This window comes from Phocoena sinus, chromosome 15 (assembly GCF_008692025.1).
Source record: "Phocoena sinus isolate mPhoSin1 chromosome 15, mPhoSin1.pri, whole genome shotgun sequence".
Lineage (NCBI taxonomy): Eukaryota > Metazoa > Chordata > Mammalia > Artiodactyla > Phocoenidae > Phocoena > Phocoena sinus.
The window spans coordinates 24,603,953-24,628,427 of record NC_045777.1 but is presented as its reverse complement, the minus strand read 5'-3'; the positions used below and the strand labels follow the sequence as shown (position 1 = coordinate 24,628,427).

The following is a 24,475-nucleotide window of genomic DNA, read 5'->3' as shown; positions in this document are numbered from 1 at the left end:
CAGAGGGCTTCCCTGGTGGCGCAGTGGTTGAGAGTCCGCCTGCCGATGCAGGGGACACGGGTTCGTGCCCCGGTCCGGGAGGATCCCACATGCCGCGGAGCGGCTGGGCCCGTGAGTCGTGGCCGCTGGGCCTGCGCGTCCGGAGCCTGTGCTCCGCAACGGGAGAGGCCACAACAGTGAGAGGCCCGCATACTGCAAAAAATAAAAATAAAGCAAATCTAACAGCCATGTCTCCTGCTTTCTCTCTCTAAAAAAAAAAAAAAAAAAAAAAAGAAAAAGAAATAAAAGGAATCCAAACTGGGAAAGAAAAAGTAAAACTGTCACTGTTTGCAGATGACATGATACTATACATAGAGAATCCTAAAGATGCTACCAGAAATCAACTAGAGTTAATCAATGAATTTGGTAAAGTAGCAGAATACAAAATTAATGCACAGAAATATCTCGCATTCCTATACACTAACGACGAAAAAGCTGAAAGAGAAATTAAGGAAACACTCCCATTTGCCATTGCAAAAAAGAATAAAATACCTAGGAATAAACCTTCCTAAGGAAGCAAAAGAGCTGTGTGCAGAAAACTATAAGACACTGGTGAAAGAAGTTAAAGATGATACCAATAGATGGAGAGATATACCGTGTTCTTGGATTGGAAGCATCAACATTGTGAAAATGACAATACTACTCAAAGCAGTCTACAGATTCAATGCAATCCCGATCAAACTACCAATGGCATTTTTCATAGAACTAGAACAAAAAATTTCACAATCTGTACGGAAACACAAAAGACCCCAAATAGCCAAAGCAATCTTGAGAGTGAGGTAAGTCAGAAAGAGAAAAACAAATACCGTATGCTAACACATATATATGGAATCTAAAAAAAAAAAAAAAAAAAAAAAAAAATGGTCATGAAGAACCTAGGGGTAGGACGGGAATAAAGACACAGACCTACTAGAGAATGGATTCGAGGACATGGGGAGGGGGAAGGGTAAGCTGGGACAAAATGAGAGCGTGGCATGGACATATATACACTATCAAACATAAAATAGATAGCTAGTTGGAAGTAGCCACATAGCACAGGGAGATCAGCTTGTGCTCTGTGACCACCTAGAGGGTTGGGATAGGGAGGGTGGGAGGGAAGGAGACGCAAGAGGGAAGCGATATGGGGATATATGTATATGTATAGCTGATTCACTTTGTTATAAAGCAGAAACTAACACACCATTGTAAAGCAATTATACTCCAATAAAGATATTATAAAAAAAAAAAGAATCCATCTGCCAATGCAGGGGACACAGGTTTGAGCCCTGGTCGAGGAAGATCCCACATGCCGTGGAGCAAATAAACCCATGTGCCACAACTACTGAGCCTGAGTGCCACAACTACTGGAGCCCACATGCCTAGAGTCCATGCCCCGTAACAAGAGAAGCCACCACAATGAGAAGCCCGCGCACTGCAATGAAGAGTAGCCCTCGCTCACTGCAACTAGAGAAAGCCTGCACACAGCAACAAAGACCCAACGCAGCCAAAAATAATAAATAAATTTATAAAAAAAAAAAAAAGAAAAAGAGAGAACAGATCTGTTATCAGAACAGTGGATCACTGGAGTTAAGAGCAGTGACTGCCATATGGGAAGTACTACCAAATAAATGCTTACTATATCTCCCAAGCTCCTTTGCAATTAGTGAGTAAGTTTTGGCCAGTGGAGTCTAAGCAGAAATGTCACGTGGCAGCCTCTGGGAAACTTCCTTATGAGACAGCATGTGTGAAGTGTTAGCTGTTCCCCAACCAAATCACCTCGGTTGTAAATGTTACCATTTAGACCACTGGAGCCATGCTTTACAAAACGATGAGAAATAAGGAGCTTGAGTTCCTGATACTATGGAACAGGATACCAACTTTGGACCACTTACTCAGATATTTATTTGAGGGAGACCTAACATTCTGTTTTGTTTACATCACTGCCTCCTCTTCCATCCTCCACTCTGATTCTTTCAGTCAACCAAACCTAAGTGCAAGTAATACATGTAGTTGAATGGGTGCCTAGGGAAAACTACATATTTGAATAAGATTCAAATCAAACTGGCAGATTTTTAAATTATTTAATAAATGTTTTTCTAACAAAAAAAAAAGGGACACGTACCACAATGTTCACTGCAGCTCTATTTACAATAGCCAGGACATGGAAGCAACCTAAGTGTCCATCAACAGATGAATGGATAAAGATGTGCCACATATATACAATGGAATATTACTCAGCCATAAAAAGAAACAAAACTGAGTTATTTGTAGTGAGGTAGATGGACCTAGAGTCTGTCATACAGAGTGAAGTAAGTCAGAAAGAGAAAAAAATACCATATGCTAACACACATACATGGAATCTAAAAAAAAAAAAGGTTCTGATGAACCTGGGGCAGGACAGGAATAAAGACGCAGACATAGAGAATGGACTTGAGGACACGGGGAGGGGGAAGGGTAAGCTGGGACGAAGTGAGAGAGTAGCACTGACATATATACACTACCAAATGTAAAACAGATAGCTAGTGGAAAGCAGCTGCATAGCACAGGGAGATCAGCTAGATGCTTTGTGACCACCTAGAGGGGTGGGGTAGGGAGGGTAGCGGGGAGGCTCAAGATGGAAGGGATATGGGGATATATGTATACATATAGCTGATTCACTTTGTTATACAGCACAAAACTAACACACCATTGTAAAGCAATTATACTCCAATAAAGATATTAAAAAAAAAAAAGATACACACTCCCCTATGTTCACAGCAGCACTGTTCACAATAGCCAAGACATGGAAACAACCTAAATGTCCATCGACAGATGAATGGATAAAGAAGATGTGGTATATACATATATATATGTACGTACACACACACACACACACACACACACACACGATGGAATACTACTTAGCCATAAAAAAGAACGAAATAATACCCATTTGTGAGTCAGAAAGAGAAAGGCAAATACCATATATCACTTATATGTGGAATCTAAAATATGACACAAATGATCTTATCTACAAAACAGAAACAGACTCACAGACATAGAAAATAGACTTGTAGTTGCCAAGGGAGGGGAGGTGGGGGAGGGATGGATTGGGAGTTTGGGACTAGCAGGTGCAAACTATTATATATATAGTGAATGAACAAGGTTCTACTGTATAGCACAGGGAACTATATTCAATATCCTGTGATAAACCATATTGGAAAAGAATATAAAAAAAGAATGTAGGGACTTCCCTGGTGTTCCAGTGGTTAAGACTCTGTGTTTCCGTTGCAGGGGGCATGGGTTTGATCCCTGGTCAGGGAACTAAGATCCCATATGCTGCACAGCGGGCAAAAAAAAAAAAAGTATATATATATGTAAAACTGAATCACTTTGCTGTACAGCAGAAATTAAAAGAACATTGTAGGGCTTCCCTGGTAGCGCAATGGTTGAGAGTCCACCTGCCGATGCAGGGGACACGGGTTCGTGCCCCAGTCTAGGAAGATCCCACACGCCACGGAACGGCTAGGCCCATGAGCCATGCCTGCTGAGCCTGCGCGTCCGGAGCCTGTGCTCCGCAACGGGAGAGGCCACAACAGTGAGAGGCCCGCAAAAGAAAAAAAAAAAAAAAGAAAAATGTAAGTAAATATGGAGCTCTGGTTAATGATATACATGCTGAAATATCTGACAGGAAATGTACTGATATGTATACTTCACTTTGAAGTACATTACAAAAATAAGATGGATTGAGAAATGGATAATTTGTGATCATCCAAGTATAGTAAAATGTGAATGGTGGAGTCTAAGTCGTAGGTATACAAGTGTTCAAGGTTAAATCTTTCAACTTTACTGTGTGTGTGAAACTTTTCATAATAAAGTATCAGGGGAGGGTGGCATGGAAGGAAAGAGCCCTGCGTGCTGGCTTGATCTGTCTGGAACCGGAAGTCACTAGTCCTGAGTGGGTGCCCTGCCCCTGTCCCTAGGGAGAGGGCATCTTGGGGACACACTGGCCTTGAGGCTTCACTCTCTCGGAGGGAAGTCCCTAGCTGTCACAGGCTGGCTGAGACAACCTCTTCTGCCCTAGACGCTTTCCATTTGGGTTGAGGAGAAAGGATTTCCCAGAGGCCCTGGGATTCAGCCCGCACAGCATCTGCAGACTCAGCACTTCTTCGCCCAGTCTGGGCAGGGAACGTTGGGAAAGAAGCAGTGGAAATAGCACGGGCAAGTTAGTGGCTGTGTGACCCTGTGTAAGTCACTTCCCTTCCCTAAGCAGCGTTTTCCTCATCTGTAAAATGAGTGATAAACTCTAGTTTATTACTTACAATGGTGGCTCCCCTAGTCCTTGCTTTGTCCCTCTGTGCTTTCAGAGACCTGAAGAACAGCCCATTCTTTACTTTTTTAATCTTTTAATGGTTTTAATTTGAAAACAAAAGTGAAAAATGTTTTTATGGTATAAAAAAACCTAGTTGTGGGCTTCCCTGGTGGCGCAGTGGTTGAGAGTCCGCCTGCCGATGCAGGGGACACGGGTTCGTGCCCTAGTCCAGGAAGATCCCACATGCCACGGAGCGGCTGGGCTCGTGAGCCATGGCCACTGAGCCTGCGCGTCCGGAGCCTGTGCTCCACAACAGGAGAGGCCACAGCAGTGAGAGGCCCAAGTACCGCAAAAAAAAAAAAAAAAAAATCTAGTTGTGGGGAGTTCCCTGGTGGCCTAGTGGTTAGAATTTGGCACTTTTACTGCCGAGGCCCAGGTTCAATCCCTGGTCAGGGAACTGAGATGCTACAAGCCAAGCGGTGAGGCCAAAAAAAAAGAAAACAACACAAAACAAACCTAGTTGTAGAATTTTCAGTTTATTATATGAAAGTGAGAATTACATGATTTAGGGACTAAATGCTTTCTAGGGTAGTTAGTGGTTATAACTCTAATGGTCGGTCTCTGAGAGAAAAGAGAAAAACACCTAGCTCTGATAAATGCTGTCCATTATTATATTTTCTTATTATTAATAAAAATGCTGATAATACTCAGGCATTAATGTAAGCACTTTATATGTGTTAAAACAGTTAATCCTTGCAATAAACCTTCATAGTAGGTACATTATAATTATCCCATCTTATAGATGAAGAAACAAAGGTTCTTCAAGTAATTTGCCCAAAGTCGTACAACCAGCAAGTGTCAGAGGCAGGCTTTGAACCCAGACCATCTGGCATCAGACACCACACGCTTACCCACACTGCTGGACAGCCTCCCTACTCTAGGGATACTTTCGGAGCAGCCCATTCTTTAAAGCTGCCCTCACCGACAGTGGCTGAGCCCCTCGGATTCTCTATCGCCATCAGCCACCAGGTTCCACCAATTCCCCTCCTCAGAATTCCAGCTCAGCCCCCTTTTCTCCCTCCCACTGCCCCCTCTTGCTCAAAGGCCTCCCTCATCCTCCTGGCCCCTGAGGGATCGTCCACACACACACACACAGCAGCCTCCAGTGCTCCCCTCTCCCTGCGCCACACCTGCGTGTCCCCGTAGCCCTGAACGCAGCCTGGTCCTGCAAACGCTGTGTGGCCACACCTTGGTGCCTCTGCCCATGCCCTGCCCCTGGGCTGGGATGACCCTTCCCACAAAGGGCTCCTTCTCATCCCTGGAGAGGGAACATCGCCATCTCCCATACCCAGAGTCTTCCCCGACTCCACACTCAGTTATGCGACCCCTGGCGTGAAGTCACTTCCCACTGGCCTCCCCACCAAATGGGGTGGCATCTGCTCCAGCTCTGTGGCCCCAGACCCAGCATGGGGCTGGCGTCTTGGGAGCAGTTTGCTGATCCCTTCCCAGGGCTCAGTCAGACCACATTCCTCTCACTGGCAGCCATGAGGGCTCCAGGCTCCCCTCTGGGCCATGATGAAGATGAAGATTTATTTATTTTTTGACCACACTGCACGGCTTGCAGGATCTTAGTTCCCCGACTAGGGATCGAGCCCAGGCCCTGGCAGTGAAAGTGCCGTGTCCTAACCACTGGACCGGCAGGGATTTCCCAGAAGATGAAGATTTAATGGGGCAGCTGATAAAAGGGTGGCGAGGGACAGATAGGGGTAGATCAAAAGTGGAATGAAATGGTCAGAACACGCTCCACTACAGGGTGGGTGTGAGGAGAGATGGAGAAACCAACATCTGAGGATCTGCCCTGGGCTGGGTCGCTTAACAAAAAGCACATCACTGAATCTTCACAACACCCTGGGGTAGGGCTCATACGCCCCACTTCGAGATGAGCAAACTCAGAGGTTAGGGTCTGGCCCAGGGTCACCCAGGAGTAAGTGACCACGTTTAGGCTGCAGTGCCCATCCTGCCTGTGTGAGGCCTGGAGCCTAGCCCTTCCCTTGACCCCCACGCCCTTCTCAGGGTCTGCACCCACACTGCCAAGTCCGCTACAGCCCTGTGCTCATGCTTCATATCCACCCTCAGTCACGTAGCCAAGGAGAGAGAGGTTTTTTTTTTTTTTTTGTGGTACATGGGCCTCTCACTGTTGTGGCCTCTCCCGTTGCAGAGCACAGGCTCCGGACGCGCAGGCCCAGCGGCCATGGCTCACGGGCCCAGCCGCTCCATGGCATGTGGGATCTTCCCGGATCGGGGCACGAACCCGTGTCCCCTGCATCGGCAGGCGGACTCTCAACCACTGCGCCACCAGGGAAGCCCCAAGAGAGAGTTTCTTGGGAAAAGGCGAAACAAGTGTCTGAGACAACAGAGCTAGCAAGGCTGTTAACGCAGTGTGTCTAGAAGCCACAGGGCTCAGGATCGCAGCCACAGCCAACACTGGCCCCTGGGCTGCAGGGCCCTAGAGAAGCAGGTGCTGTCACCCCAGGCATGTCCCGGTTTCCTCGGTCTCTTGCTTGTGTTGGAGATGCTGACACTTGACAGTCAGCCCACGACTGGGAGAACTCACGTGGTTGTCACCACTGGCAATCAGAGTGCTGCATCCCCTGCCCTTGCTGCCTGGGATCTAGGAAACTGGGAGCAAGTGGGGCTGACGGCCGACTTGTGGAGCTGGACGGGGCTTTGGTGTGACCTGCCAACTCAGGCCTGAATGGACATGCATGGGAGGAGATGGTGGAGAAACAGACCTCCACTCTCTAGCTCTAAAGATGCAAAATAATAGGGAAATCACTAGATCTCAGCCTCAGGGTCTGGAAGGTCACAAAGTAAGATCATAGCTGGCTATGAAGGCAATTATCATCTAGGTGGCACTGTTCAATTCATACAAGTTTTCCCCACTCACTTCCGTATTCCCCACTCACAACCACCCTTGTAGGCTGAGGAAACAGAGGCTACCAGCCCCTCTCACCAGGTTTAAACAGCCTCCTCCCTGTGCTCCAGATTCCAGCTCAAACCCCTGACCTCTTCCCCTCCTGGCAGAGGGAGGTTTTCAGAGCATGAATCTTTATTGTTTTTTGGCAGCACTGTGCAGCAGGTGGGATCTCCGACCAGGGATGGAACCTGTGCCCCCTGCACTGGGAGGGCAGAGTCTTAACTACTGGACCGCCAGGGAAGTCCCAGAGCATGAATCTGATCTCAGGTGTCTTCACTTAAAACCGAAAGCTCAGCCTGGTCCTCAGCACAACGAGGCCCATGCCTGCCTTGTGGCTCTGACCACTGTTGTCCTAAAATGGCCTCATTCCCTATCAGGTGGCATGTGCCCGTCCTACAGAACTGCCTTACACGGCAGCACACTCACGGGCTCTCTCACCCCCAGGTCTTACCACCTAGAACCTGGTTCGACCCTACACGCCCCTCAGGACTCCACTTACAGGCTGCCTCCCCCTCCCGCCCCCCCCCACCCCGAAGTTTCCATAACCACCAGCTCTGAGCTCCCCAGGCTGAGTTTACCCCATTTATAGCACTATCACGCTGCCCTGGCCCTGCCTGTTTCCCTTTCTTTCTCTCCCACAGATGGTGAGCTCCTTGGAAGCAGGACTGTGTCTCATTCACCCCTAGCAGAGTGCCTAAAAACCCGAATGAACTTTTTGGCCAACCCAATATTTGCAAATCCATAAATTAGGTCCAAGGAGTTATGTGACTCGCCTGAGATCCAGTGAGCTGGGCAGGGATGGGGCTGAGAGTCACTGTGGAACTCAGGCAACTGAAGCCCAGGCCTTCCTGCTGGCCTTGACCCCCTGTGTTTAGCTCAGGCTTTCACATCACTCTTGCTGTGGGGGTAGGAAAGGGAGTGGGGAAGGGCCTGGGAGAGACAAGCTTGGAATGCTGAGTGCTGAGCTAAAAGTCTGAGGACGGGAGGGACAAAGGAATGAACTAAGACCTCGACAAAATGCCACCAGCTAAGAAAAGAAAAGCAAACATGCACATCCAGCTGGATGAGGACGAGGGTTCCAGCCTGGGCCACTGGCACCTCATGTCAGAAGGAACAAATCTTCCAGCTAGGGCCATACACAACCCACGGGGATGAACCTGAAATTAGCCCGTCTGTCCACAAATGCGTGCTCCACGCCACTGAATCACTAGTGATCTGCCCAATACGTCCCCACACATTTCCTCACTGGTCCCTTCCCAAGAGTGACACACCAGGCCAATGGAAACGTAATTCCAGGAGACAGGACTGCGGTTTCCCTTGTGCTGGAGTGAATGAGCAAGTCCTGAGTGGGGCCCAACGTGCCAGAGGCTTGGTGCCAAGACCTCAGGGCAGAACAGCCAAAGCAGGGCCAGCCCAGTATCTATGGGTCTGCACCACAAGGACGGGGTTGGGAGTGAGGCGGCTGGGCCCTGATGGGAAGGGCAGAGCGGAGCCACCAGGGAGTCTGTTTTGGATGCAGACATGAGCAGGAGTGGGGCTCTTGGGGCCTGGATGAGAGGGGAAGGGGGTTCTGGCTCTGACTCCCCAGGAATCCAGCAGGAGGACCTGCCACAGGCCCAGCTCTGACCAACGTAGAGACTGGAACTGGGAGGTCAGGGTGTATGTGCAATTTTGTGTGAGATCATTGGTTAGAAATTGTGGTTTCTGGTCATTCCTTTCCTCTGGGTGTTGGGGATACAGTCGTGAACAAGACAGGCCTGGGGGCTGCCCCAGTGGAACCCACAGTCTACTGAGAGGGCACAAGAAACAGGGTATCAATAAACACACCGCTCCGCAACTGCGTGACTTCCCAGCCTCAGCTGCTTCATTCGCATCTGAGATGATAATAGCAGTGCCTCCCTCAGAGGTCTGTTATGAGGATTAAGTCAATTCTTCATCATAATAAAAAAAGGAAAACAGCTTGAAGGGCCGTCAGGAGGAGAGTAGCTACATCAGGCATGGTGAGTCCACACATGCAGGACTGAAACAGGAAGGAGCTTCCTCTCATGTTCAAACAAGGAGAGATCATGAAGACGTTTCATTAAAAGGAAAAAAAGTCATACTTTCATCATGCTGCCAACAATAAAACACACACACAGATAAAACTCCTCCTCCATGAACAGACAAGGTCATGTCAACACACGAAGAAAGGTCCAGAAGGCTGGACAAGCACATGATCCAAAAGATTAAAGGGATCACATGGGCCTGGTCCCTAGTAAGCGTTCTTAAAACATGAGCCACTATTAATTATAAGTTATGGGAAAGATTTCCTTATGTTACCTGGGTTTTTTTTGTTTTTTGTTTTTTTTGCGGTACGCGGGCCTCTCACTGTTGTGGCCTCTCCCGTTGTGGAGCACAGGCTCCGGACGTGCAGGCTCAGCGGCCATGGCTCATGGGCGCAGCCGCTCTGCGGCATGTGGGATCTTCCCGGACCGGGGCACGAACCCATGTCCCCTGCATCGGCAGGCGGACTCTCAACCACTGCGCCACCAGGGAAGCCCTATGTTACCTATTTTTAACTTGAATTAGGGTAAGTGGAACATTTTACCTTACTCTTAATAAAGCTAAATTTTAAACATTCCTTTTTGTTTACATCTAATCCTACATGACCATCATCTTGCTGCTGGCCTCTGACCTGCAGAAGAAAAGGGTTTAAAAAAAAAAAGAAATGAGGATTGTTCTCCTTCCCTTGGTTTCCAGGTCTGAATGTTTCCTTAGGAATTTGCTCTGGGTATTTGACGAGCACATTGCTCAAGCTACTTCCCATGTCAACATGTGTCAACATACAAATCCTCTTACCCCCCTGAGAGGTGGGGTTATCACCTGCAACCCTGAGAGGTTCAATCACTTGTTGAAGGTCACGCAGTGACTGAGTGCGGGGGGACCACAGTCAACCAATCCATCTAATCCCTCCTTCTCCTTCTCTCTCTCACATATACGTGTGAGACACACACCCAATGCATCTATGTTGTCATTTCCTGGTTACTGACTCTCAGGCACAATTATAATTAGCAAATGATCTGTGCCACAAGCTGAAAAATATTTAATGGCCCCAGAGGAAGGATGGGGCCTAAGTCACTGGTTTACCTGCCACTGTCATTAATAATTACTGATGATTTTTTCTATTATGAAGCACGGAACTGACCGACTCAAACAGAGCAGGATGTAAAATCTCCAGGCCGAGATGTTCTCTACATTCAGCTGCGGACGCAGCAATGATGGGCCTGACTCTGAACGCCTGCTAAAAATCTGTACTCATCTGATTCCCAGGACAGCTCTGATCTGTCTTGTCCAGAGAGGGGAGAATAAGGACCAGGTGACTAAAAGGCACCGCTGCAGCTAGAAAAGCTGAGAAGAGCAGGCTGTGGGACTGAGGACACACTCTGAATGCCATACATCTCACTGGAAGCAATGACTGTAGGTTAGACGGAAGCTGAGCTGGATTGGGCTGTGGATGACATGCAGGGGCTTCACTGGCCAAAGAGACCAGGTTCTGGCAGAAGTGAGAGAAAGGCTGGGGACAGAGCTGCCATCCCTTGACATTACCCAGTAGGGGTGACTTGGCCCCCATCCTGCCCATGTCCCACCCTCTCCCCCTCCCCCTCTCTGAGTCTGGAAGGCCCAGCCCCTATTCCTCATCCCTATGGCTTTCTCTGACCACTCAACAGGGAAGGTGATCTTGTTGCCTCCGGGTTCCTCCAGCGGTTACACTCTACACATTAATCACATGATGTTCTCCCTGGCTCTCTTTGGTTCATTCCACAAATATTTGCTAAACAACTGCTCTGTGCCAAGCACTGATCAGGTGGTTGGGGACCCTGCAGTGGGTAGGAGAGGCGGATCTCTGCCTTCATGAAGCTCACAGGCTAGTGGGAGAGGCAGAGAGAGAAGCAGGTAAATAACGTGGAGTTGCAAATCGGCTAAGTACTGTAAAGGAAACAAATAGGAGGCAAAGAAAGAGACCGTGGGGTGGGGAAACCCCAAAGAAGGTCTCTCTGGGGAGGTGACATTTAACTAAAATTCTAAATGTCTATTTGCACTCTGTGGCTCCCAACAGGCCACAGGGCTGGGGTAGTATAACCCTCATGATGAGGGGTGCTCTTCTAGCTCAGTTAATGCTCCAGGACGAGGATGTGACTCGAGTGACTGCCTTGGTGAGTAAGTGCCCTCTCTGATATACCCCTTTAGTGATCTGGCAGCAGCAGCAACAAAGCCCAAAGCCAGCAGTCCCAGAAAGCATTTGACCCAACAGAATTGTCTCTGGCTCAGAGCACAAAGCCGGAGCCGAGCAGGCCGACGACACAGGTGTGCTGGATGTCTGAACAAACTTCCAGCTTATACACACCTGGCCCTGCTGCCAGCGGGTCTGGAGGCTGGTATGACCTGTCTGAAGGGCAACTTGGCAAAATCTGCCAAAAGGTACAATGCTTATGCCCTCTGACCCAGCAAATCCCACCACCTGGACTCTATCTGAGAAAATACTGGCACGTGTATACAAGAGTATGTGGAGGGATATGCAGGGCTCTTCCATTTATAATAGTGAAATCACCAGAAGCAACCTCAATGTCTATCAGTAGTGGCCTACCCAGTTGTACAAATCATAGGACATCCTCCCACAGGAGGGATATCACAGAGCTGTTAAAAAACATGATCTCAAGGTGAGATCATTAAGTGAAAAACAGCAAGTCAAAGAACAGTACTTAGAGTGGGATGTCTTTGTGTTTGCTTATGGACTCAGCTGTCTGTAAACGCACAGAGGAAGTCTGCAAAGACACAGACCAAACTGATTCTAACGATCACATCTGCCCTAGGGTGGAAAGGGATGGCACCCAGGCAAATCTTTACTTTTCATTCCATATGCTTCTATTTTGTTTGACTTCTTTTCCCTGGCAATAATGAATTCATGTGTTATTTGTATGATTAAAAATACATTTAAAAGAGATTTTTGAAAAAGATAAAGGACAATGCCAAGAGATCAACCTGGTTTTTCTCTGTAGCTCAGCCACTAAAACCCTCCATCTACTTGGCCTCGGTACCCACCCCCATCCCCATCCCCCTTTTTCCAACAATTCAGTTCCTCCTGCCTTTTTTTTTTCTCCTGCCTTTGATGGCACCTGACAACTTGCAAACATCTCCCATGCCAATTTCAGAAAGCCTTTTCTCATAAAGGCAGCCCTAGGGAAAAAGCTGTTATCCGGCAAGTTCCATGGATACTTCATAATCACTGCAACTTGTATTCCTGACCCACACTCAACACTCATGACCTGACAGCAAGCTGTGGACAATTTCAGTGGAGCTCGCCAAGCTCCCCAGAGGCCCAGGGTAGGCCCAATGCCCTCACATGCCAGTCATCACTTTCAAAGGAAAAGTAAGGGGATTTCAGCAAGACAGAAGAGCCAGAACAACCTTTTGGATTTATTCAAGGTACTAAGTTGCACCCTGCAGATTTCTGTTTGCGTGGACACAGGTAGGAAGGGCTGAGCATCCGCCACCAGTAACCTGTGTGTGTGACAGCAGAACAGACCCCCTGGCCTGGTCCTATCCAGGCTACAGGGCCCTCCTCCATCTCTCTTTCTGCTGTACACAAACCAAGATAAATAGCTGGACTGGACATTAGTTGTCCAGAAATGTCCATGCAGGAAATACCAGACCCATCAGTCACTGCAAGAGCCCTAACTCCCTTCTTCTTTCCCAGCAGCTAACCTTGGAGGCAAGCATCTCCCTGGGGGTTATTCACTGGCATCACTGGTCTTTCAGGCGAGCCTTGCTTCCCATCCCGTCCATTATGCACAGGAAATGCCAGGCTGTGCCAATGACAATTGAAATGGTAAACGGTACAAGTGATTCTCATAAGACCTTGACTCGGCAATTAGGACAGAGCTGACATGAGGGAACGCAGCACAGTGGATGAGGGGACTTCAGGGAAGTGTGCTAAACCACCTGCAACAGAATCTCTGGAGAGCTTGTTAAAAACACAAATTCCAATCATCACATCTGGGAGCAGGATCAGGGAATCTGCTTTTTTTTTTTTTTTTTAACAATCAAAGCCACGTGATTGTGACAGTCTTAACATAAGCACAGGATTTAAAACATATTAACAGAATCCACATTTTTAAACAAGCTACCCCCTGTGATTCTGATGCTGAGAACCACTGTTCTATGGCACCAAGGGAGAGGCTCTCCCTGGACCAGAGGAAGGTCGGAACTCCTTGCTGGTACTTCTCATTCTGGGACCCGCTCAGCCTCCTCTCCTGCTACTCCCAGCTGCACGGTTTCTGCTCCAGAAGCGCCCAGCAGCTGGACCAAACTATTCCTCATCTCTCTGCCTTTGCTCCCACTGCCGTAAAGTCTGGAAAGTCTCTCCTCCCCTTTGCCTGTCCCCGCCCCCCCCCCCCCCCCCCCCCCCCCCACCCCCCAGCCCTCGCACGCTGCAGCCACTCCAGGGGCCGCGCAGCTCAGGCGATTACAGAAAGAGAGTGGCCTCAGGAACTGAGCCTTCTTCTGAACTTGGTTCTTGCCTCCGCCAATGACCTTGGGCAATCGACAACCTCTGTGAGCCTTGGTTCCCATTTGTAAAATACAGATAACACTGTCTCACAGGCTTGCTGTGAGAATTCAATGCAACAAACTTTAGCCAAGTTCAGCTTCCCCTGCTGCTCTTACTGCCCTACCTTCTCTGTGGGAACTCATTCTCATTCCAAAACCCTATTTGGCAGAACCCAGGGCCCAGGTTGAATGTCTGAGGCTACAAAATGAATACCTGTCCCTGTGCTGCCCTTGACTCTTACCTGCCCAACGTTGAAGGTCAGTGTGATGGCATAAAAGAAATTGGAGTTGGCACTTCCTGCATAAATCCAGAGGTGCCACAGGACAGGGAAGAGGAAGGAGCAGATGATGATGATGCAGGCGAGGACAAATATGTTTCGCAGGACTGCAAAGACAGACGATGGTCAGTTAGCCCAGGGCTGACTCCTCCTGGGGCCCTTTCCTTGCAGTGACGGCCCTGCAGGACAGAGTGGCCCACGAAGAGCTAGGTGTAGCTCAAAGGCAGAACCCCCCACCATCTCCTCCCCAACACACACAAACTCAGAGGTGCCAGGGCGCCAAGACGCAGACCTCAGACCCGTGGCAATGGTTCCTCACACCCAAAGCTGGCGAGAGGTCCTAGATTTGGACTCTACCTCCCACTGTGGGCTCAGCTGGCTACAGTCGGCAACGCTGTGAATGCCTCTGGGCACCACAAGGAGGCACTTCAGCAAGACACTGTCCTCTAACCCCCAATCCCGGGGTGTCCAAGAGTAGCTCCTCTCCTGTCCCCAAGCAGGGTGCTATCTGACCAGTGAATCATGGATGGAAATGGCAGCATGAACCTCTCGGTATCTCTATGGTGCCACAGCCCTTGGTCTTAGGAATACATTTTCCATTCTCCTCAATTCACGTCTTAAGTCTCCTGCCCTGCTCTTCAAATGTCCCTCACTCTTCCTTAGAGGATTTAAAAGTCTCTTTTTGACACCCTCCCTCTCTAACCTCACCTTCTACCCCCGGAAGGAATGCGGACCAGGGAGAAAGCTCCCCCTAAAGCTCCAGGGAGGACCTGCTACACAGGGTGGTCCGTGGGCAGGCTGGCTGAGTTCCGCTGGGGGGAAGGCAGCCTGATAGTGGGGCACAGCCTCGGCTTCAGAGAGACTTTGGTGAAAATTCCTGCTCTGCCACCAAGTTTCTCGGAGTCTCAGCTTCCCCATCTCTAAAATAGGGCTAAAATGCCTACTTCATGGGAGTGTTCCATGAACTAAACAAGTTGTGTGGAAAAGCTGGCCCAGATGTATTACTGTGTGTTTTCCATTGCTATGGTAACAAATTACCACAAACTTAGTGGCTTAAACAATATAATTTATTATCTTACATTTTGGGAGGTCAGAAGTCCACAGACTCTGGTGGCTCTAGGGGAGAGTCCACTTGCTTGCCTGTGCAGCATGTAGAAGCTGCCTGCATTCGTGGCTCATGACCCCCTCCATCTTCAACCAGCAATGTCGGATTAAGTCCTCACATTGTATCACTATGGCCTCCTCTTTTGCCTCCCTCTTCCACTTTTTTTTTTGGACTTCAGTTTTTAGAGCAGTTTTAGGTTCACAGCAAAACTGAGCAGAAGGTAAAGATTTCCCATATACCCACTGCCTTTACCTCTTCCACTCTTAAAGGCCCTTGTGATTACACTGGGCCCACCTGGATAACCCAGGATAATCTCCCCATCTGAAGGCCCTTTTGTCATGTAAGGTGATATAGTCACAGGTTCTGGGGATTATGAGATGGACATCTTTGTGGGGGGCAAGGAGGGGACATTATTCTGCCTATCACACTGTACTTTTTTTTTCCTTTTAATTCACTAGGGGATATCTGACAATAGGATTATATACTATTATTGTTTCTTTCTTTACACTTTATTATATTTTTAAATAAAATAATAAATATTATTTAAAATTAATTAATTAAAATAATATATATTTTAAAAAATTACCACTTATAAAAAAAAAAACCTTAGGTCTGGTTCCCAGCAGGCACTTAGTGAATGGAAGTTCCCTTCCCCTCTCTGATCCTGACCTTCAGGAAATCCCTTCTCCCAAGTGAGAGTTTTGGGATATTTAAGAGATGGGGAAACCCCCGATCCTTAAGGCCTCTTGTCTCAGTTGTACAATGACTTGGTTGAAATGCTAAACTTGGGGTTCATGCATTGGAAAGGGGACTGGATTACAGACAAGGTTCTCAATTCTGGTTGTAAAATGAACTAACCTGGGGAGCCTCACCCAGACTAAGTAAATCAGAGTCTATAGGGGTGGCGCCCAGGCATCCATATTGGTTTTTAATTTATTTTTGGTTGCCTTGGTTCTCTGTTGCTGAGTGCGGGCTTTCTCAAGTTGCGGCGAGCAGGGGGCCCTCTTCGTTGTAGTGCACGAGCTTCTCATTGCAGTGGCTTCTCTTGTTGCAGAGCACAGGCTCTAGTCTCGTGGGCTTTAGTAGTTATGGCACGCGGGCTCAGTAGTTGCAGTGCATGGGTTTAGCTGCTCCACAGCATGTGGGATCTTCCCGGACCAGGGATCAAACCCGTGTCCCCTGCAATGGCAGGCGGATTCTTAACTACTGTGCCACCAGGGAAGTACCCCATATTGGTTTCTAAAAGCTTCCCTGGTGATTCCAATATGCAGCCAAGGCTGTGAACCACTAGATTACAGCTGCAGATCTTTGCCAAATAAGAGGCCCATAATGGTCTGCAACAGAGACTTCACTGGTCAGTGTCACAGTGAGAGTAAGGAGAAGGTAGTTCAGAGTTCTTGTTAAAGCTGAATGTTTTCAACTTAAGCTTCATTCTTTCTTAAGAAATGATAGGTGTCTTGTTGCCTGTTGCTGTTGTTAAAAAGTATTTTCCTTTATGAAATGGGGATGAATGGCTAGTAGTTGACTGTTTTCATGTCTTCAGAAAAATAAAAAGTTGGCAACTCTGTCACCAGAATTTTTTGAAATGTTAGTGGTCCGTGAAATCCTACAATTTGGAAACATGGCTTGGAGGGCTTGCAAGGTCCTCTTTTCTGATCTGAAATTTCCACAATTCTGGGTTTTCAAAGCTGAGAGGTGAAAGCCCTGACTCAAGCCTTTCTGAGACCTGTCAGAAGCCTTGTCCTTGCTCCCAGAAACAGAAGTCTGGGAAAAGGGATGTGTGCGCTGAGAATTATTATTATTGTTATTATTATTAAATAGTGTTACAATCTCAAGAAAGAACATATCTATTTAACATTCCTCCACTCCAACATCACTATTTACATTTCTCAGTGGTTCTTTTTGATCCCCTGGAAATTATTTTGCTGAAAAGAATATACACTATTCCTAATATAAAACTCCTGTGGCCTGATAGTGCAGGGTAGGTCTTTGTTCCATGCCTCTAGCCACTCTGGATTTCAGACCAGGTGACAAGAAGGTGACCAAGTGCAGAGACTGAGAGAGGTTCACATGCAGCTCCTGGGTGCAATCACAAAAAGCTGCAAAGATACATTCCCATGTGCCTGGAGGAACTGTCACCAGCATCCAGTTGGCTTCTGGCCTGTGGTGACCTTTGCAGGACTGGGGAGCTGCTACTCACTCTTGCTGGATGACAGGCCAGAGGATTACAGGTATATGCCAGAGCAGATGGAGACAGGGACCTGGGGCACAGGACGGCTTGTTCCAGGCACCAGGAGGTGTCAGAGATGTCAGAGATGACCAGGGCCTGATGAGACGCAAGGGTTCACCCTTCATCGGACGTGCTAGGCCAGATGGAATCAGATTCCCCACCAAGTTCACTCGGTGACTTCATCGGATCTGTCGCTCCACCACTGACAAACTGAAACTTTAGGCAAGTCACTTTCCCTCTCTGAGCCTCAGGCATTCAGAAATAAAATTCCACTGAAAGAATCCAGCGTCACTGAGAGGGGCACAGAGGGGATTTAGGGACTTCAAAGGACGTGGCGATTGTTTCTTTTCTTAAACTAGGTGCTGGGTACATGGGAATTTATTGTATTATTACTTTTTATAATTAATGAGGTTTTTTTGTTTTTTTTTTGCGATACACGGGCCTCTCATTGTTGTGGCCTCTCCCGTTGCGGAGCACAGGCTCCGGACGCGCTGGCTCAGTGGCCATGGCTCACGGGCCCAGCCGCTCCGCAGCATGTGGGATCTTCTCGGACCGGGGCATGAACCCGTGTCCCCTGCATCGGCAGGCGGACTCTCAACAACTGCGCCACCAGGGAAGCCCCAATGAGTATTTTTAAATCAATATTCTTTTATCTTTATACAATAGTTTAATAAAAACAAAACATATACACACACACTCACAAAATCCATCCCTTTGGTAACTGGCTCTCTGAGCTGGACAACTGCAGGCTGGCACGGGTTCTGCCAGCAGGCTGTTCCCTAACACCGCAATTGTGTGTCTGTATGATTCATCCTGGCCCCAAGCACCACAGAGTCCCGGTATCTGGGACCTGCACGCAGGGCAGGGCCCACGTGCCTCTTCTCCCCATTGAGCAGGACAGGAAAATAAAATGGTGAATGTGCGAGCAGGCATGCTGGCACTGGTAACTCATGTTTAAACTGAATTCTTAACCACATTAAAAGTCTGAATATATTCAACCTAGGCGTAAAGACTTCATAAAATCTCCACTCACATGTCCACAGGACCAGGCTGAAGATGCTCCCGCATGAATGTAATGACTCACAGTTGTCATGCCCCAAACAGACACTCCAAGCCTGAGTATTCTCTGCTGCAGGAGCTGCACCTCCAGGGGTGGCAGCCAACCCTCTCTGCAGGACTTTCAGACAAGCTGAACTTGCCCAGCCAGCCAGCAATAGCATCTACTAGCTCATCCAGGTTTCCAGAAACCCTATCCTTATTTTTTTGTGCCTCATCATCCCAGAGGGCATATAATAGTTCATTTCAAGTTTTGAAAAATATGTTTATTTCAATGACTCTGAATGACTGGCTACTGAGCCTGAAGCTTTGATGATGAAACTATGCCGCAGACCCCTCTGTGTAATTATTACTACTAATAATAAATGTGGTGCTATTTACATTTATTTTTTCTCAAACTTAAAACACTCATGAAAGATATTCCCTCTATCTGACAGATGAAATAATGGGAGGCTCAGAAAGGTTAAATAACTTGCTAGTAATGGGAAAGCCAGGATTCAGACTCAAGGTGGTCTGGCTCCAGACTGTGTTCAGCAATATGGGATGAAAGATCTTACCGGGGGCAGATGCCCTGTGTGGGAGAGACAACTAAAAAGGACTCTGTCTTGGGGGAAAGAGAATCATCATCCCCAAGACCCACCCTGTCACAAACTGCGGTATGTTCACATGTCTTGTGCTCTTGTGACTTGCCAAGCTGACTCTGAGTCCACTGGACTGGGTGATTCTTGTCTGTGCAATGAGGATGCCACAGACAGAAGATGCTACTTCCTGCTTCCAGTCTGGTCATCTGGTCACTGCCCCACCAGGCATCACCTGGAGGAGCAGCCTGGCTTGTCCTGCCCACTCACCTGTTTACCTGTGCTCAGAGGCCAACTCCTACAGACAGGTTTCTTTCTAGCAGCTGGTCAGTTTCACTTCCTGGTTGACACCCAGCAGCCCCAAAACAACAAAAAAGACTCACTTCCTCTGAAGCCTACCCTCCCCGAGTTCATTCCTGATACTTAGCTGTGCAAGGAAAGTTCAACAGCTCCCTTCCTGTTTTAGAGAATCAAGTGGTGTTGGGTCACTGGCACTGCCTCTTTATTAGGGAGGTTTAAAAAACCCATCCACAGGGCTTCCCTGGTGGCGCAGTGGTTGAGAGTCCACCTGCCGATGCAGGGGACACGGGTTCGTGCCCCGGTCTGGGAAGATCCTACATGCCGCGGAGCGGCTGGGCCTGTGAGCTGTGGCCGCTGAGCCTGCGCGTCCGGAGCCTGTGCTCCGCAATGGGAGAGGCCACACCAGTGAGAGGCCCACGTACTGCAAAAAAAAAAAACCTGATAACTAATAAGGACCTACTGTATAGCACAGGGAACTCTACTCAATACTCTGTAATGGCCTATATGGGAAAAGAATCTTAAAAAAAAGAGTGGATATATGTATAAACGATTCACTTTGCTGTACAACTGAAACTAACACAACATTGTAAATCAACTATACTCCAATAAAAATTATATATATATTAAAAAAAACCCATCCACAAACATTTGTTGAGCTGTTCTGTGTGTCAGGTTTAATCCTGGGTGCTAGGGACACAGAGGCAAGTGAGTCATGAGCCTACCCTCAGGGAGCCCACAAACACTGAAAAGAACCCACATAGAGGGCAAAGAGCCCGACTCAGGGAAACACTAGGAAATACTAGAAAGCACAACCAGATCACTGCTAGGTCGTCTTCTGAGGAAGGGATGGTTAGAGCTTTAAAGGGGTCTTCACGGCAGGTCGGAAGTCTAGTATTCCCCATCTGTCTTCTATGGACCTTTCAGTGCAGCATTGGGGAAAGGTAAGCCAAGGCCTAGTGCCACACTGTCCAACACGATAGCCACTAGCCATGTGTGGCTTCGTAAATTTAATTTAAATTAAAAATTCCATTTCTCAGTCACACTAGTGGTTACTCTATTGGACTGTGCAGACATAGGGCATTTCTATCATCACAGAAAGCCCTACTGGACAGTGCTGGCTGGAGGATCACACATCTGGATTCCAATGCCAGCCCTTCTATACTACTTACCAGTCATGTGACCTTGAACAAGTGGCTCTACCTTTCTGTACCTCAGTTTTTTCTTCTGCAAATGGGGATACTTTCCTCAAAGTCTGGTGTGAAGATAAAATGAGCTAATGCATGTAACACCCTTAGAATCACAGTGACCAGGTACACAGCACTCAATAAATGCTAGTATTATTATCACTAGTCCATAGCATCTAGGAGGCAGATATTGTGCCTCATGTCACTGTCTCTCTCTTGGTGCTGCCAGCACAGCAGATGCCCAGCAAATGCCTATCAATTCCTTTTTCCCTGGCTGTTTTCATCCGGGGCTAGGTGACACAAATCTGCCACCAGGGGGTGAGAGGTGGGAGTACTCACATCTGTAGAGATGGTTCCACACAGGGAAGAAGGCCATGTAGAGGGCCACATCCCCCACCGTCGGGTAGGACTTGAAGATGGAGATGATGGCAATCTGGATGAACATGAAGAAGATAGGGTGCTCCCTGGGTAAGACAGGGCAGACAGACAGAGAGAGGAAGATCGGTCAGGGACCAGGCCCAGCCCAGAGACTCCTGACCCCATCCCTGAAACCCAAAAATACTCTCCAGGGGACTTCATGGAGGCATTGGCTCTGCTACCCACAAGACACGGGGCCGGGCCAAGCAGCAGAGCAGAAAACTGCAGACACCCAGAGATGCCCAGAGGTGGTGAGAAGAGCCCAGCAAACACTAGAGAAAGAGCCCACAGAGATGTTTCAATCAAGCCCCACCCCTGCCATCTCTGGGCCTTCCGCCAGGAGCCGCTGAGGAGAGAACACATGAAGTCAGCGCCCTTTATTACTGGGCTTAAATGACTGCTTGTCAGAGTTATCAGGCAGCCACCCAAGCCAGAGGCCCCTCTAACACTGCACCCAGGGCAGGAGGTGCCTCCTTGCTGATGCTTTGTTTCTCTGACAACAGGGTCAGTGGGGACTACAGATCTTTAGCTATGATGAGCTTCTTTCCAGAAAGAGAACTGACAGCTGCATGCAGCTTTTTGCTCTTAAGGAGTTCTTGTTACCTTAAACTAGTAACACTGCCTACCATTTCCTGAACCCTCACTTGTGCAAAGTTTTGTGCTAGGCCCTTTTCTTGCATCATTACATGTGATCCTCACTATACCTCAACTACCCCTCTAGATAGGCAATGCTGTCACCACATTTGCAGCTGAGGAAATCAGGTTCAGAGAAGATAAGAGAGTTTGTAAGTGATGGAGCTGTTTGTCTCTAGAACGCCTAAGCACCACCAGTGCTATTCTCCTGAGTGCCCAGCAGGATCACAGCTCTGATCAGGGAGGATGAGACAGAACTCAATCTCCTGTGCTCCTCCGAGAACTGACCACCTGCTGAAGGGAAGCCAACAGGAAGAAGCGAGGTGTGCACCCTGCTCAGCTACACCTAAACAACATGCACGTGGCCTACTTCCGCACAGGACCTGGATATCCAGCTCATGAAGGTTTTCTTCAGGTTAATGGCATGGCATTCTCCTCTTGCAGGTCAAAGGTCAGGGTGACTCAATGGGTGTAAATCTGAGATGTGGAGACAAACGTGTACACACCCAAACACTATGCAAATGCAAACACTAGCAAATGACTCAGAAACTCAGCTTGGCAAAGTCACGCAGTCCTGTGGCCTCTAGGAAGGGTCCAGCTACCTCAGTGAGCATCTTCCTAAAGCTAATCCAAGTCACTGGCTTTGGGCTTCTTACGTAGCTGGTAACAGCTGCACCATTCCTATGCAAAAACTAGTGACAATGTAGTGCCAAAAAACATGGAGACCAGGCCCCCCTGAAACAGTGCCTGGGGAGAGGCGCCCTGGAGGGCCTGTTCTCACAAAGCTGGCACTGCAGGGGCCAGAGTGGAACTTCATATCCAGGCACAGGAGGGCAGCTGCAGAGGAGGTCAGGTATCTTCATATCTTCTGTCCCCACAACTCTGAGGTCCTGGCCGGGGTTGGGTGGAGGGGAGGGTGTCACAAGATGGTGGTGCTACTGTCTACCCAGGAGCTGTCTGTGGCCTTTCACGTGCCAACAACAGAAGCTGCTGGAGAGCTGGCTACACAGAGTGAGAAAAGGTGCTCCGGGCTCCCTGCTTCTCTCAGCCCAGTGGCTGGGCCTGACCAGAACAAGGGCAGGAAATGTGGACCACAGACAGCTGGAGAGCTTGGCTGAGTAAGGCTGCCAGGATTCTGGAGCCTGCCGGGCCAAGGAAGAATGGTTTTCTGTCAGATACCAGGCCAAGGCTATGTCATGGGAAAGAAACATCGACTCTGAGCTTTTATAGACTAGGAACCATGTGCATTGGTTCACTGGCCATGGAGAATGGCAGGAAGGTTAGAGCAGAGAACTCAAGCTCTTAAAATCTAAATCAAACTCTTCCAGCCTCCCTGGACCACACAGGCATATCTATGCCTATTGGTGCCTGTTTTCCCTTCTCTGAAGCTAGGATAATAGAACCATTTCTGGGACCTACTATAAGTGATCTCTCTCAGGAGCCTGGCATGGTGCAGGGGACTGAGCATAGATTCTGGAGCCAAGCAAACCTGGGTCTGAATCCCTGCTCCATGCTTACTGGCTGCGTGACTCTGGGAAAATTGTTCCACCTCTCTGAACGGCAATTTCCTCAACTATAAAATGGAAGTGATAATAACATAATGCCTACCTCCAAGAGTTGCTGCAAGGGTTAGGCATGAATGTTGTCAAAAAGCCTAGAAAGGTGGGATGGACAACACATGTTAGCCCTCTTACACTGCAGAAGAGAGCTTTATAGGCAACCCTTTTGAGGGAAACTGATCAGATGATGAAACAGAGCTGCAGGTAGTCAGCCTCCCAACTAATACATCCTGAGTCCCTTTGAGCAAACTGTCACTGGGATGCTGATGAACACCCAAAAAGATCCACTTTTTCCAAGGATACCTTCCACACCCCAACACTGCTCTTGTTTAAAACAGTGACTGGGCTCAGCAGCAATGTGGGTTCAAGTACCCCAAAGTGAGGCCAGGAGAAATATAGGGCTCCAAAGCACTGTCTCTGCACCCTGTACTCGTGTGATTCTATTGCTGCATACAGCCAAGCCACCGAAGCGACTGAGGGCAGGGTTCCCTGGGCAAAAATGGCACAAACCTGATAGCAGATGTTCCCAGTTTGAAGGGCACCTGTAAAGCTACAAATGACTCTGTGGACAAAAATCCAGCAGGTCCAACCACTTACTTTAGCTTTATGGCTAAGGGGATGGTGTAGAAGAAGACGTTGATCTGAAACACACATACGAAGAAGAGGCTGAAGTGCTCAAACATCTCTGCAAAGAAGTACCAGAAGAGGCCAATGTTTGGAGTAAGATCTGGAACGGAAAGTCTGGAATAAAGATAAAAAAGGGAGAGAAAAAACACGGAGAAGTTATGAATGATCTGCTTTGACCTGGTTTTCTCCTGAAGGCTTTGGTCGCTGCTGGGCAGTAAAGGATGACTTTGTCTCCACAGAGATCAGAATGTGAGGGGCTCTCCAGACAACCAGGATATACGTAATTAACAAAAACAAGGGGCAGAGACACAGAGAATAATAACCCATAAAAAATATTGCCTGAACCAAACTCTGGCATGCATCGAAGAGCTGAGACAAGGCAGGGATTCGTGCTAGAAATCAAAAGACCAGCCCCTCTTTTACTGCCCAAGATATATGTGCTCAAAACCAGGAGATGCCCAGCACTGTAGCAAAAGAGGAATGGGTTTGAAATAAACAATACCTATTTTGAGCATTCTAAAGACTTGTCTGGAAGACAAGGTCAAAGATCCTGTTCCTGCCCATTCTTGTTCCACATGCCCACAGCAGGAGCCAGAAGACTGAGTGCCTGACACTGCAGTGAGACGTCTAGGGGCCC

At 48.2% G+C, this 24,475-nt stretch overlaps 1 protein-coding gene and 1 non-coding gene across 2 annotated transcripts in view; one reads left to right on the top strand and one right to left on the bottom strand.

Moving 5' to 3' along the window:
- Window positions 1-24,475, bottom strand: part of PIGU (phosphatidylinositol glycan anchor biosynthesis class U) — a 112,687-nt gene that overhangs the window by 4,442 nt on the left and 83,770 nt on the right. The window contains exons 9-11 of the mRNA XM_032605132.1: window positions 23,809-23,952; window positions 20,942-21,066; window positions 14,114-14,256 (exon numbers count right to left, since the gene is read on the bottom strand). Of these exons, the coding sequence (XP_032461023.1) occupies window positions 14,114-14,256; window positions 20,942-21,066; window positions 23,809-23,952 (412 nt within the window). The remainder of the gene's footprint in view (window positions 1-14,113; window positions 14,257-20,941; window positions 21,067-23,808; window positions 23,953-24,475) is intronic.
- TRNAK-UUU lies at window positions 4,695-4,766 on the top strand. The gene has a single exon. It is a non-coding gene; the product is annotated as a tRNA-Lys (tRNA).